This window comes from Salvelinus namaycush, chromosome 32 (genome assembly GCF_016432855.1).
Source record: "Salvelinus namaycush isolate Seneca chromosome 32, SaNama_1.0, whole genome shotgun sequence".
Taxonomy (NCBI): Eukaryota; Metazoa; Chordata; class Actinopteri; order Salmoniformes; family Salmonidae; genus Salvelinus; species Salvelinus namaycush.
The window spans coordinates 6,834,835-6,849,911 of NC_052338.1; the positions used below are offsets into that span (position 1 = coordinate 6,834,835).

Below are 15,077 nucleotides of genomic sequence, written 5' to 3' on the forward strand. Positions count from 1 at the left end.
CCGGCTCAGGGGCTTTCCCATTCCTCAGCTGCCCCTGGGGGAGATCCCCTGACGGCCTGCAGTGGTCCTTTATAGGGGCAGGGTGGCCCCCCTCGGGGACGGGGCCAATAAGTATTCCACAGAAAACAATGGGGAAAATACCTTAATGGGTGGGTTGAAAAAGAGTTCAGTTGCTCAACCGTTCCCGGTCCAATCCACAATCCCAAACATGAATCCGCTTCAATGGCCAAAATGTTTGCAATCTACATTACAAGACCATAGGTCCACATGTTACTATGTCACCTCAATAGCAGTGCAGCAGCATATCCCGGCGCTATCTGAAACGCAGAGAAGCATCAGCGAGTGAGTGTCCTGCATGCAGATGCTCCTCTCCTCCGGCAGCATATCAATCAGCACTGCTCGTTTGGAAGGTTATCAGGAAGGAGGCAGGGGCTGTCTCGTAGACGTCCAAAGTCCAGAACGAGGTGAGTGCCGTGGAGATAACAACCCTTTGTTCCTTTTTGTTCCGTTTGACGTTTAACTCCCCCCTCACACACACAGAGTCGTTCAACTCCCTACTCCTGAATCCTTTCCCACTCTTCAACTCCTTCCTTCCCTTCCTGCTCTCCTCGCTCTGCCACAACAGGATAAGCAGCAGAGAAGGGTTGAGCAACTGTCTCAGTGAGAAGCAGCCAAAGAAGTGTGTAAAGTCTCCTTTTAAGGTGAGAAATCCACTACTCCCTGATATAAAGAGATTGTGCGGGGGGGGGGGGGGGGGGGGGGGGGGAGAAAAAAGTGCAGTCCCAATGGCTTTGTTGATGTTTTTCTGTCTTGGTTCAAGTTTTGTTGTCAACCCAAAACCATGAGAATGACTTAATAAAAGAGTTGATCCTTTTGAGGGAATCAAAACTGCAGCAAAAATCTCACACAAAGTAACCGAGCAGTCACTCATAGCCTGTTTTGGTCCTGTGAGTGTGTCCTTGCAGACAGTCTATATTTTCTCTCTCCTTTTTCTCTCTCCCAATCTGATCACAAAGCATGAGTGATGTGTGTCTGAAGGCAGCGGCCCGCTCTGTGCCTGGAGTGCTCTTTCATCCCTCTTGCTGACATCATCATTATCCTCATCATCAGCGAAAAAGTATATCCCATCATCCGCCACTCCGCACAAGTCAGTCTTACAATTCAAAAACCAGAACAAAGAGATCCAGACCTTTTTCCTAGCGTAGACTAGACGCCTGTCTATCATCTCCCACCTTCCATCACGCTGCTCATCCACAGCTCCAGGCAAGAAGAGACAGTAAATCCAGAGCGGAGGCTGAATCCGGGAGGGGGTGAGAGGGTTTGTTAGGGAGAGAAGGTAGGTGGGTTAGGGGGGGGGGGGGGGGGGGTGAGCCCAGTCGTGGGACTGTATCCAGAGGGCAGAGACCCAGACAGTCCGAGACCCAGTCTGAGCGCTGCTTCTGACTCTGCCTTGCAGGCGGTTCTCTCTCCCAGACAATCCCCAGACACTCTCCTTTTCTTCCCTTCTTTCTCTCTCCACTTCTATCTTTTTTAGAGAGCTCCGTTGATGAAACAAAGCGCCACGCAATCCCAGTTCTTCTTCCTGTTTTTTTTTGTTGCAGGCAGGCTTCCTTGCTTTCTTTCTGTCGCTCAGTCTCTCTGTTCTCAGGCCACTACACAGACTGAAATGGTTTGCAGCTGCTAAAAAAAAAAAAAAATCTCCCAATTTCTCCTCTCTCCCTCGCTCGCTCACTCAGTCACTCCCCCTTCTCTGTCTCTCTCGCTCACTCACTCACTCGTTCGTTTCTTCTCTGTCTCGCTCTCTCTTTCGAACTGTTTTTGTTTAAATCCAGCTCCGCTGGTTCTGTTTCCTGCTCTGGTATTAAAACACAGGAAGTGCTCCAATCATGCTGGTTTCCTCTCCCGAAAAAAACATGAGAGGGGTGGGGGAGTGAGCTACAGATAGGGAGAGGAAGGAGGGGTGCGTGGAGCCAAAGAGAGAGAGGGGGGGGGGTTGCTTTTTAAAAATAAATCACGGGATAACGAGAGAAGATTATCCCACGCTAAGCACTCGGCAAATCATCTTTCAAAATTAACGGCTAAATAGACTGAGGATAAAATGAAAAGACGAACACAGGTGAGGGGGATTGTTGCTAGGCAGGATGGTACTATTTCGCAGTGTTCACAAGCTCAGGAGGAGTGAAGGAGAGACGCTAGTATTGTGAGACTGCGACATTCATCACTGCTTTGTAATCCAGAACCGAATCTCCTGGGCAAATCACCTCCCCCTCAGAGCACAAAAACGCTGTCCGCAGAGAGGGAAATGATACAGAGAAACAGTGAGCGAGAGAAAGAAAGAGGGAAAGAAAGCGGGAGGGATGGAGGGGAGGGGAGTGATTGAGGGAGGGGAACTGCTAGCAAGCCAGAAAAAAAAAAAAAGAGGCTTATCAATAACGGCTTTTGTATTTTCCAAAATAAACAGTCTATATGCATACAAGGAAGTAGAATCTCCATCTATCCTGTTCCCCCTCTTTTTTTTTACAGGTTTCCAAGCAGCCGCTTGCTATTCTCCAGCGTGACAGTGTAAAACAACATGGAGAAGAGACACAAAAGTCGTCAATATTCACAATCACAGTCTCCACTTCTGCATTCCCGTCCGCCACTCTAGTGTAACCAAATCCAGCAAGGAGAGGGGTGTATGTGTGTGTGTGTGTGTGTGTGTGTGTGTGTGTGTGTGTGTGTGTGTGTGTGTGTGTGTGTGTGGGGGGGGGCTCAGGGGCAAAGGAGGCTAGGTGTTACAGAAAAGGGGGCCTCAGGATGCCACACCAAAAAATCTACGCACACAGTCGGGGGAATCTAGCAAGCATGACAGCAACCCCTGGTACCAGACAAAAGTGGAGTATTTTAACCAATGATGTGTATAAACCCTGGATTGCTGATGCTATGTATTGGCCACCGGTCGGCCATGAATGTAATTCTACAGTATTTCAATTAAATGTAAGTATATTTTTGTTGTAGTGGGGACAGTAACATTAGTAATCACAAATTTACTTTATACTTACAAAATATTTTTTTTGAAAGGTGGGGAAGTGCCAAGATGGAGGCACAGTGGCTTCAACCCAGCGCCCCCTATCAGTCATCTAGTGTATATATGTTTGTTTTTCTCCTTGTATCCCTGATACAGTGCCTGTTGTGGTTCAGTTCCTACACCTCCACTCGTTCTTCTCTTATCCTGCCTTCCCTTTTACAGTTGCTATGACTGTTCGTTTAAAGACCTCTGGCAGAGACAGCAGCCGATGTGAACTCAACTAACGCATGCCTGCCTTCTCCCTCGCTCTGTCGCTCTTTAGTCCACACGCATTCTTCACTTGATAGGGGGAGGGAGTTCTCTCTCGCTTTCCCTCCCCCCTCTCTCTGTCGTCTAACTGTTGCTGCGAGCCGCCCGTGGCCTGCATGTCAAACACGCTAAATACTCCACTCTTCCTTTTTAACTCCCCCCCCCCCCCTCTCACTCCCTCTGTCAGTTGTGGTGCAGCTGTCATGGCTGCGTCCAAGGAAAACGTCTTCATAGAAACAAAAGGGGTTTGTCCCTCCTCTGCTCAGCCCTCCCACCCCCCCAATGCTTCCTCAGTCTCGCGCGACCTACAATGCCCCCTACAGCACAAGCCGCTCCAAATTGAACCGCGCACACATGTGGGCCAGCTACCAGGAGAGATGGAACGCCAGTGAGGGGAAATGAGGGAGGGATAGGAAGAACACAAGGGGTACACAGGCAAGATAATACATCAATACTATTACTTATTTTTTACGCCCTCTCTGCCGTCTCCATTTTGATTGTGTCGGATTTGATCATTCCATCCTTGACCCCTTTCTTGCAGTCTATGTGTCCACCCCCCACTCCTCTCCTCTAAATTGTCATTCATCCCCCGTTCATTTGGTCTGTCACGGCTGCTTAAATGAGTCACAGTTCTGCCTCAGACAGGAAGCGGGAGGGGCGAGCAGGCCCCAAAATCCCCCGGTGAGCTACACACAGTGGGGACTCAAAGCAACGGAATCCATTAACGTTTAGCCGTCAGCCAAAAGGCCATGCTGTAGGTCTCTAGACTTTATACCATAATGCAGACCGACCACCGTCTCCGCAAAGTCAGTGGAGCTGTTTGGTGATATATGCAGGTGTCTACAGGATACTGATAGTATTGACTTTGCTGTGGCTGGTTTACTCACAAGAGAACTCCTGTAGAAATGACAGTGTGCCCTCTCTCTCTCTCGCTCTCCTTTCCCTGTATTTCTCCCTTTCCCTTTCTCTCAACAGAACTCAATCCACATCTCACCATCTATCCATATCGCATCTTTTTAAAGCACTGTTGTCGTTTAAGGCAATTCTCTGAATTTTTTCCCCCTTTCTCCCTCCTCTCTTTCCATTCCCCCTCTCCCTTTCCCTCCTCTCTCTTGCCTCTTGCCTCTGCCCCTTTCTCCCACTCGTATCCAGGCAGCAAGGAAGTGCTCTCCCCCTCGCTCTCCCTCTCAGCAGCAGTTTTATTATTAACTAGCAGCGTTGTACCTGAGCGGCTCAATGCGGCCATTGTCTGCCCCCCACCACCCCCCACAGACACAAAGAGAAGCATGAAAAACCACCCAGAAACTTCAACCAGTCTGCCACAGTACATATAGTGAATAACAGGCTTGACAATCAAATGAATACTGGGGGGTACAATACTTTTAGGTGTTACAGATTGTTTAACTAAAGTCATGTGTGGCCAAGTGGGCACATATGATTTCTGTAATGAAGAACTCACACCTTCATACCTGAAAGACTAGCATATTGTCCCTAAGACGTTGCCAAACTACGGTGTTACGCATCATTAGGGTCTGAATATGGGGCCCGTATGTGAATGTTCAAGTTTTTCCCCCACATCCTAATCCTGGCCAAATTAGAGGTCACATTTCTGCTTTGTTCCCCGTTTCTGTGTTTTGCTAATTAAAAATAGACACGCACACAAACAAACGCTTTCTTCCTCTTTCCAAACAACACCTGTGCTGGGCCCTGCTGTGGCCAGTGAGGAGTGAGTGAGAGGGCCAACTCTACTCACACACAGCATTCTACTATCCATGGTATCCCACATTCCCAACTCTGAGTGTATGCCAACATTGCATACATTCTTCTACGTAGATTATTGGGCTTCTTAATTTGACACATTATTCTAGTTGTGTAGTTTATGTAAAGAAGCCGTGTATTTGTTACGGTTGGGCTGGTGACAGAGGACGGTGACGATAAGGGACGAGGAGAGATGTGCTGTGGCATGCCCGTCTAATTCACAACAGCTGAGACAATATAGGACCCCGATAGCAGGGAGATGGGGAAAGATGTAACACACACACACACACACACACACACACACACACACACACACACACACACACACACAGTTCTCACTCAGACAGTGAGCATGGTAAAGGAAGGGTCAATCTGAAATGAATCTGCTATGATTAGTGAAAACTGTGTTAACCTGATCCAATCAACCCCTTAGGATGGAAAATAAACAAAGACGAAAATGAACCAAAGAGTTGATGAACAAAAGGAGCTAAATCAACAAACAGAGGAGTGGAGACCCACAAAATCAGGCCAGGTCTCTGAAGATGATAAATGAGGAACGCAACCATCCAAGTCCCGGGGAATATTTACGGGAACACCTAATCAACATGACATCATATTACCAGTAAGTCACGTCGCTTTCAATGTAATCTATCTATCAAAGAATCTTCAGGAAAAAGAGAGCCAATTTCACATTGGGCTTCCCCCCCCCCAATTATTAAGTGGGGGGGATTAACAAGAATTGAGGGAGTTGTAAGCTGATCCTAGAGCTGTGGCTATGGCACAATCCTACCCGAAGCGTGCACATCAGCTACATCATAAACCCCCCCCCCCCAAAAAAGACTACCCCAGAATCCTTTACAGCATGTCTCTGAGGATTTGGGTGGAGGGAGAGATGAGAGATCTGACTCACACACCATACGCAGGGACAGATCTATCTCACCAAGGTTTATATACTATTCAAAATCATTTCAAATACTTTAGCTGGCCTATATTGAGCTTGCCTGTTGCACTGAACCAATAAGAACGGCCAAAGTCCCAAACCATGCTCACTTAGCACTCCAGGCAGGCTATAGCAGACGCTCTAAAGAATTTGAACGATTTGAAATAGTATTTGAAACCAGGATGGGGGCCGATGCAGCAGGGAGGGTGGAGAGAGGGGGGAAAGCAGGGGTGAGGACAGCAGAGACGCGATGATTTAAGGGAAGGATTCCTCATCCGTCACCTCTGTCCCCCTTACCAGCCCTATACAGGAATTCCCAGTTGTAGTGGGGGGACTTCACAACACCTCATCCCAATCCCGCTCCATAGACTATGTCAGCTGCTCTGGAGCAAAGGGACATGCAGTAGAGCCACCACACCCTGGAGTCTCTGTGTGTGTGTGTGTGTGTGTGTGTGTGTGTGTGTGTGTGTGTGTGTGTGTGTGTGTGTGTGTGTGTCAGAGGATGTTTCTAATTCCAGCCTTTTTCAGGGGGCGTGTCCGGAATCTCAGCTGTCTCCCCACCCTCCACACACATCCTCCCGAGAGACACACACACACACACACACACCTAGTGGGCACACAAAGCACCCCTAAACACACAAGTGAATTCTGCTGATCACATAAGAGCACATGTACGCAGATAGTATGGCCAGCTATAAAAACATACTTGATAAACAGTCGGACTTGTCCGAACACGGGCCAACACGCCACATGTACGGAGAGGGACTGCCGCAGGCCACTTAAAAACAACACCGCCCTACCCTTCCCCTCCCTCTTTCTCTCATCCGCCCCTCCGTCTCTTTGTGACTCAATACGACTTCACTAATCTGACAAGATCCTCTTGCACCTTACCCCCTAATCGTTACCACCCCCCCCTAATGACATCATCTCTGTGGATTGGTAGTCTTTTTCCCTTCGGTCTAAACTGGGGTCTGGTGGGGGGATGGGATGGTGGAGCAGACAGGCTAGTCTGCTTTCAGGGCAGACAGACATGTTTAGGTTTGAAATGACCTGGCGAGATCCATTACAGCCCAGAGAGGAGAGTGGGACATAGAGGGAGAGGGGGCTTGAGAGAGAAAGAGAGAGAGAGAGAGGGGGCTTGAGAGAGAAAGAGAGAGAGAGAGAGAGAGAGAGAGAGAGAGAGAGGGGGCTTGAGAGAGAAAGAGAGAGACAGAGAGAGAGAGAGGGGGCTTGAGAGAGAAAGAGAGAGAGAGAGAGGGGGCTTGAGAGAGAAAGAGAGAGAGAGGGGGCTTGAGAAAGAGAGAGAGAGAGAGAGAGAGAGGAAAGGAGAAGAGGGAGGGGTGAAATGTGGCAAGTGGGCTCCCTGAGTGAATGAAAGAGGATCTTAGGGAAAGGGAAGTCTTGCTTATCCTCATCTGCCTCTCTCTCTTCCTACCTCTCACTCCTCACCACCCCTCCCCCTCTCTCTCCTCACCACCCCTCCCTCTCTTTCTACCCTCACCACCCCTCCCTCTCTCTCTCTCTTCCTACCTCTCACTCCTCACCACCCCTCCCCCTCTCTCTCCTCACCACCCCTCCCTCTCTTTCTACCTCTCTCCCCTCACCACCCCTCTCTCTCTTTCTACCTCTCTCCCCTCACCACCCCTCTCTCTTTCTACCTCTCTCCCCTCACCACCCCTCTCTCTCTCTTTCTACCTCTCTCCCCTCACCACCCCTCTCTCTCTCTTTCTACCTCTCACTCCTCACCACCCCTCTCTCTCTCTTTCTACCTCTCTCCCCTCACCCCCCCTCCCTCTCTCTCTTTCTACCTCTCACTCCTCACCACCCCTCTCTCTCTCTCTTTCTACCTCTCACTCCTCACCACCCCTCTCTTTCTACCTCTCTCCCCTCACCCCCCCCCCTCTCTCTCTTTCTACCTCTCTCCCCTCACCACCCCTCTCTCTCTCTTTCTCCCTCTCTCCCCCCCCCCCCCCTCTCTCTCTCTTTCTACCTCTCACTCCTCACCACCCCTCTCTCTCTCTTTCTACCTCTCTCCCCTCACCACCCCTCCCTCTCTCTCTTTCTACCTCTCACTCCTCACCACCCCTCTCTCTCTCTCTTTCTACCTCTCACTCCTCACCACCCCTCTCTTTCTACCTCTCTCCCCTCACCACCCCCCCTCTCTCTCTTTCTACCTCTCCCCTCACCACCCCTCTCTCTCTCTTTCTACCTCTCTCCCCTCACCACCCCTCCCTCTCTACCTCTCACTCCTCACCACTTCCCTCTCTTTCTACCCCTCACTCCTCACCTCACCACCCCTCCCTCTCTCTACCTCACTCCTCACCTCCTCCCTCTCTCTACCTCTCACTCCTCACCTCCTCCCTCTCTCTACCTCTCACTCCTCACCACCCCCCTCTCTCTACCTCTCACTCCTCACCACCCCCCTCTCTCTACCTCACTCCTCACCACCCCCCTCTCTCTACCTCACTCCTCACCACCTCGCTCCTCACCACCCCCTCTCTCTACCTCTCACTCCTCACCACCCCCCTCTCTCTACCTCTCACTCCTCACCACCCCCCTCTCTCTACCTCTCACTCCTCACCACCTCGCTCCTCACCACCCCCCTCTCTCTACCTCTCACTCCTTACCACCCCCCTCTTTCTACCTCTCTCCCCTCACCACCCCCCTCTCTCCCTGTAGACCCCTTCCTATGCACCCAGACTAACTCTTCATGCTCTAGATACAGCGCCGGCTGTACTTTTACAATGTGCCATTATTACTGCTATTACTACTGGCTGTAGTCAATGCCAGCAATGCCCAGCTTGTGTCTACATTTACACTGGAACATTCCATTAAGCTGTCGCCCTTCTCTTTTCCTCTCGCTCGCTAACTGCTATTCAGCTATTCACCGATTTCTCTTTCTCTCTCCCCCCCTTTCGCTCCTCTCCCTGCTCGTCTTCTGCCAAACATCCATCCCGCTTGCTCTCATTAAGAGGGGGAAAGAAAGGGATGGGGAGAAAGTAGTGGGGGGGCCAACCACAATATTAATAGTGTCGATAAATCAAGGGAGTAGAGAATAAGAGACAGCACAGGGAGGAAGAAGAAAGCTCACCAAGACACCAGCTGAACCAATCAGAAACCAGTGTCCAGTAAGTCTAGCAACACACCCTCCAATCAGATTAGGCTTGTCCTATATTTTAACAGGTTTATAATTATCCTTTTTTATTTGATATAATGACAATATAACCAATCATTAACATCATCTACTTAAAAATTCCACCATCTTAGGGAGCTTTTATATATACTTTTATTTAACTAGGCAAGTCAGTTAAGAACAAATTCTTATTTTCAATGACTGCCTAGGAACAGTGGGTTAACTTCATTGGGGTAGGGGGCAGTATTTTCACGTCCGGATGAAAAGCGTGCCCAGAGTAAACTGCCTGCTACTCAGGCCCAAATCCTAGGATATGCATATTATTATTAGATTTTGATAGAAAATACTCGGAGGTTTCTAAAACTGTTTGAATGATGTCTGTGAGTATAACAGAACTCATATGGCAGGCAATAACCTGAGAAAAAATCCAACCAGGAAGTGGGAAATCTGAAGTTTGTAGGTTTTCAACTCTTTGCTTAGCCAGAATACAGTGGAAATGGGGTCATGTTGCACTTCCTAAGGCTTCCACTAGATGTCATCAGTCTATAGAACCTTGTTTGATGCTTCTACTGTGAAGTGGGGCCGAATGAGAGGGGAATGACTCAGAGGCCTGGCAGAATGCTTTGAGCTCGTGACGCTCACGTTCACGTGAGAGCGAGCTCTGTTCCATTTGCTTTTCTGAAGACAGAGGAATTCTCCGGTTGGAACATTATTGAAGATTTATGATAAAAACATCCTAAAGATTGATTCTATACATCGTTTGACATGTTTCTACGGACTGTAACGGAACTTTTTGTCCGTACTTTCCGCTGGACTTGCACACGCGTCGTGAGTTTAGATTATGTACTGAACACGCGAACAACAAGGAGGAATTTGGACATAAATGATGGACATTATCGAACAAAACAAACATTTATTGTTGAACTGGGATTCCTGGGAGTGCATTCTGATGAAGATCATCAAAGGTAAGTGAATATTTATAATGCTATTTCTGACTTATGTTGACTCCAACATGGCGGGTATCTCTTTGGGTTGATTTGTCGTCTTAGCGCCGTACTCAGATTATTGCATGGTCTGCTTTTTCCGTAAAGTTTTTTTGAAATCTGACACAGCGTTTGCATTAAGGAGAAGTGGATCTAAAATTCAATGTGTAACACTTGTATTTTCATCAACATGTATGATGACTATTTCTGTAAATTGATGTGGCGCTCTGCAAAATCACCCGATGTTTTGGAACTACTGAGCATAACGCGCCAATGTAAACTGAGATTTTGGATATAAATATGAACTTATTTATTGTGTAACATGAAGTCCTATGAGTGTCATCTGATGAAGATCATCAAAGGTTAGTGATTAATTTAATCTATATTTCTGCTTTTTGTGACTCCTCTCTTTGGCTGGAAAAATGGCTGTGTTTTTCTGTGAATAGGCACTCACCTAACATAATCGTTTGGTTTGTTTTCGTCGTAAAGCCTATTTGAAATCGGACACTGTGGCTGGATTTACATGTATGTTTGAGGAATTTTAATTATGGGATTTCTGTTGTTTTGAATTTGGCGCCCTGCAGTTTCACTGGCTGTTGACGAGGTGAGACGCTACCGTCCCACATACCCTAGAGAGGTTAACTGCCTTGTTCAGGGGCAGAACGACAGATTTGTACCTTGTCAGCTCGGGGATTCGATCTTGCAACCTTTCGGTTACTAGTCCAACGCTCTAACTACTAGGCTACGCTGCCGCCCCAGAGCTACTGTATCTAGTAAATAAACAGATAGGAAGGGGGGTGTTGCAAACGTACTGACATAGCGGTACTTCTAGTGCAGAGGATATGGCATAAAGCATAGTAAAAAATATATATGTTTAATATCAATGGACTCAGCCAGAAAGACCTGTCTGTGTGGTATAGTACTCATGAAATATCATTTAACATTTCACAATGAATGGAAACCAATGGAAAGTAGCAGTACAATGGAGCGGCCCTGTTTCTGTATGGCTATTTAGCAGGACACAGCAAATTCCTATGGAACGTTCTACAGCAGATTCCTATTGAGGGGGAAGGAGTAGGCTAATTCTTGTTGGCTGGGTTACCTAGCCTGGGATTTCTCCTAGACGGCTGGGGGAGCATAGCTTGAAGAAAAAAACAAACGTATGGTGTGCGAATCGCTCTGGTATCAAACTTAGCCTGTCGTCCGTCACCGTGGTGACAGGCCCTAACGAGTTCCAAGGGCTGGCGCCGGAGCAGTAGGGGGTCGGGGGGGGGGGGGGTTGAGGGAACGTTATAAGAACGTTTAGACGCGAGCGAGTCAGCATGGGCGAAGAAGTGCGTCAGACACTTGAAGTAGAGCAGCGCTGCTGTGACTAAACTCTCGTCTCTGCCTGGCTGTAGAACTCAGTCACACCCCCTGCGATGCTCCTATGAATTATATATCACTCCTTTCTTGCATATAAGCTCACTCAAGTCCCCTACATACCTCAGTCCCCATACCTCTCTTCTGCCAGACTGCTCTATAAATACAGCTGAGAGCCAGAGGAACGACTTGAGTTAGGAGAGGGGTCACACTCCATCACAACACCCTCCTCACAGCCCACTGTAGGAGCGGAGTCAGGAAAGAAACGTCACCCGTCCAAAATCCTGTTGGGGAAGGGAAGTAGCGAGAGAGCAAAGTTGAAGCTGGAGTTGATTTATAGAAGAGAGGATGCCACGGTACACTTCCTACAGTAGGCATAGTCCCACAGACAGAGAGACACACACACTCAAAGCATCTGCGCTAGAAGAGGCTTAATCCACGAAGTTCAACAACCAAGAAGGGTCAAGTACTTTCCTCTGAGACCTCTCCCAAGAAATGGCTCTTATGTAACTGAAGGCTTTCAAAAGGATCTGTGTTAGTCAATTGCTTATTTCAATAAGACGCACTAATTCTGTTGCAGGTCAGAGTCAAGCACCAGCTGAGAGGTTCTAACAAAATGGCCGCCAGAGCAACAACTGTGCAATACTATATACACAATGTCTGCTATATTTCTTTGCACGTTTGTTGAATATAATTCAAACCAAAGTACGTCAAGCTCAATTCTAGAAGAAATATAGCTTTTCACAACAACCCTAGCTGAACTGGTTCTAATAAATCCGCAATGCAATGTTTCCCAAATGGTGGCTTGTGGCTAGGTAATACTGGAGCTGTGGCTAGAAACATAGTTTTCCATTCTCTGAGGAGTCACAAGACAATTCAGAAGGCTGTTCATTGATGCCGGCACCAAAAACACATGCCAAGCTCACTTCTAGGAGGCTGTACTACAGTATAACCATAGCTAGCTCTACCCAATTTACTAATCTCTGAAGACATAATACCCAAAGATATGACATGATAGTGCAGAACAAAAACTTTACAATAGAGTAGCCACAGAAAGATCATTACTTCCAGGCCTGGATGAAGTCAATATGGCCGGCGGCCCATCCATCACGGAACATTGACTTGAACGGGATTGTCCACTCTAGTCAATACATTTCAGTAGTAGCACATTCACATTCCCAACCAAAAACATCAAACTTGTTCTTACCTTGAACTCGTGCAGCTGCTGCTTGATGGTGTCCACCTCCGTCCCCACCACGCCCTGCGAGTTCAGCCCTTCCTCTGCCCGTCCCAGTAGCCCTTGAAGCGCCGCCACCTGGGCGTAGAATTCTCCCACCTTCTCGGCAGCTGCCTCGATCTGCTCCAGTCTGGCCTGGCCCCTCTCGGCCAGCTTCCCAGCCTGGCGGCTCAGGGCCTCCGTCTCTCTCCTCAGGGCGAGGAGATCGGGAGACGACCCCTCTCGGCGGAGCATGGCGGTGCAGTCGCCCCCGTGACCTTCGAGCTCCAACCTCAACGTGGCCAGGCGAGCCAGGAAAGTGCGGACGGCGTCCGCCTGCGAGGCGAGCGAGTCGGCATCGCGCCCCACAGGGCTCAGCGAGTCCAGCTCGTCGTCCAGGTCGGCCAGGCGGGAGAAGAGGTCGCGTACCGAGGACTGGACTTCCCCCACACCCTGGAGACGGGACTCCAGGGTGGAACAGCACTTTTCAATCTAGAGGCGGGCGGGAGGGAAGGAGGAGAAGGATGGAGAGACAGTTAATAATGTTAGCAAGTTGAAAGTGGCATGGCGCCTTGCTGATGTAATAATATGATATGAATAGCGGGACAAATCATGCTTCATGATTCAGCCTAGTTAATGTATCCTAGCTCTCTGCTTTGAGTCCTAACTTTCTCATTAGCGATGTGGAGGAAAGGAATGTGATCAGAGCGGTGGGATAAGAGACAAACTTATCTTATTAATAATGGCCAAATGTAATGACTTCTGACCATGTATCTGATTAAATACCATACTGATTTGTACCCGTCTATAAGTAACTATCTATGGCACATTTGGGAATTATACATACAGTGCCTTCAGAAAGTATTCATACCCCTTGACTTATTCCACATTTTGTTGTGTTACAGTCTGAATTCAAAATTGATTAAATATGTTTTTTCTCACCCATCTACACACAATACCCCATAATGACAAAGTGAAAACATGTTAAAAAATGTTAGAAAATATATTGAAAATTAAATACAGAAATATTTAATTTACTATTTTAATATTTAAAAGTATTCACACCCCTTTGCAAATTAAACTCAGGTTCATCCAATTTCCTATGATCATCCATGAGATGTCACTTCAACTTGATTGGAGTCCACCTGTGACTGATTCCACTGTTTGGACATGATTTAAAAAGAAACACACCTGCCTACAGATGGCCCCACAGTTGACAGTGTACAGTATGTCAGAGCAGAAACTATACCATGAAGGCCAAGGAACTGTCTGTAGATCACCGAGATAGAATTGTGATGAGGCATATGTCTGGGGAAGGGTATAAAACTATTTGAAGAGTGTTGAAAGTTTCCAAGAGCACAGTGGTTTCCATCATTCGGAAATTAAAAAAATATGGAATTACCCAGACTCTGCCTAGAGCTGGCCGTACGACCAAACTGGGCAACCGGGCAAGAAGGACCTTGGTCAGGGAGGTGACCGAGAAACCAATGACCACTGACAGAACTACTTGGCTGGAGTTTGCAAAAAGGTACGTGAAATTCTCAGATTCTAAAGCAAAATATTCTGTGGTCTGATGAGACAAACATTCAACTAATTTGGCCTGAATGCAAAGCACAATGTCTGGAGAAAACCAGGCACAGCTCATCACAAGTTCAACACCATCCCTACCATGAAGCATGGTGGTGACAGAATCATGCTATGGGGATGCTTTACAGCAGCAGGGACTGGGAGACTGGTAAGGATAGAGGGAACAATGAATGGAGCCAAACACAGGAAAACCCTTGATGAGAACCTGCTTCAGAGTGCAAACGACCTTAGAAGGTGGTGAAGATTTACATTCCAACAGGACAATTAGCCAAAGCAATTGCTTCAAAACAAAAATGTGAAAGTCCTTGAGTGGCCCATCCCATTGAAGATTGCTGTTCACAGCCTCTCCCCATCTAACTTAACAAAGCTTGAGAGAATCTGCAAGGATGAATGGGGGAAAATCCCCCAATCCAGATGTACAAAGCTGATACACAACATACCCAAGACAACTCAAAGCTGATACACAACATACCCAAGACAACTCAAAGCTGATATACAACATACCCAAGACAACTCAAAGCTGATACACAACATACCCAAGACAACTCAAAGCTGATACACAACATACCCAAGACAACTCAAAGCTGATACACAACATACCCAAGACAACTCAAAGCTGATACACAACATACCCAAGACAACTCAAAGCTGATACACAACATACCCAAGACAACTCAAAGCTGATACACAACATACCCAAGACAACTCAAAGCTGATACACAACATACCCAAGACAACTCAAAGCTGATACACAACATACCCAAGACAACTCAAAGCTGATA

The 15,077-nt window shown here is 47.6% G+C and overlaps 1 protein-coding gene across 1 annotated transcript in view; it reads right to left on the reverse strand.

The window, feature by feature from the left end:
• Positions 1–15,077, reverse strand: part of LOC120026773 (microtubule-actin cross-linking factor 1-like) — a 144,532-nt gene that overhangs the window by 54,888 nt on the left and 74,567 nt on the right. Inside the window, exon 59 of the mRNA XM_038971490.1 lies at positions 12,700–13,200. Within this exon, the coding sequence (XP_038827418.1) occupies positions 12,700–13,200 (501 nt within the window). The remainder of the gene's footprint in view (positions 1–12,699; positions 13,201–15,077) is intronic.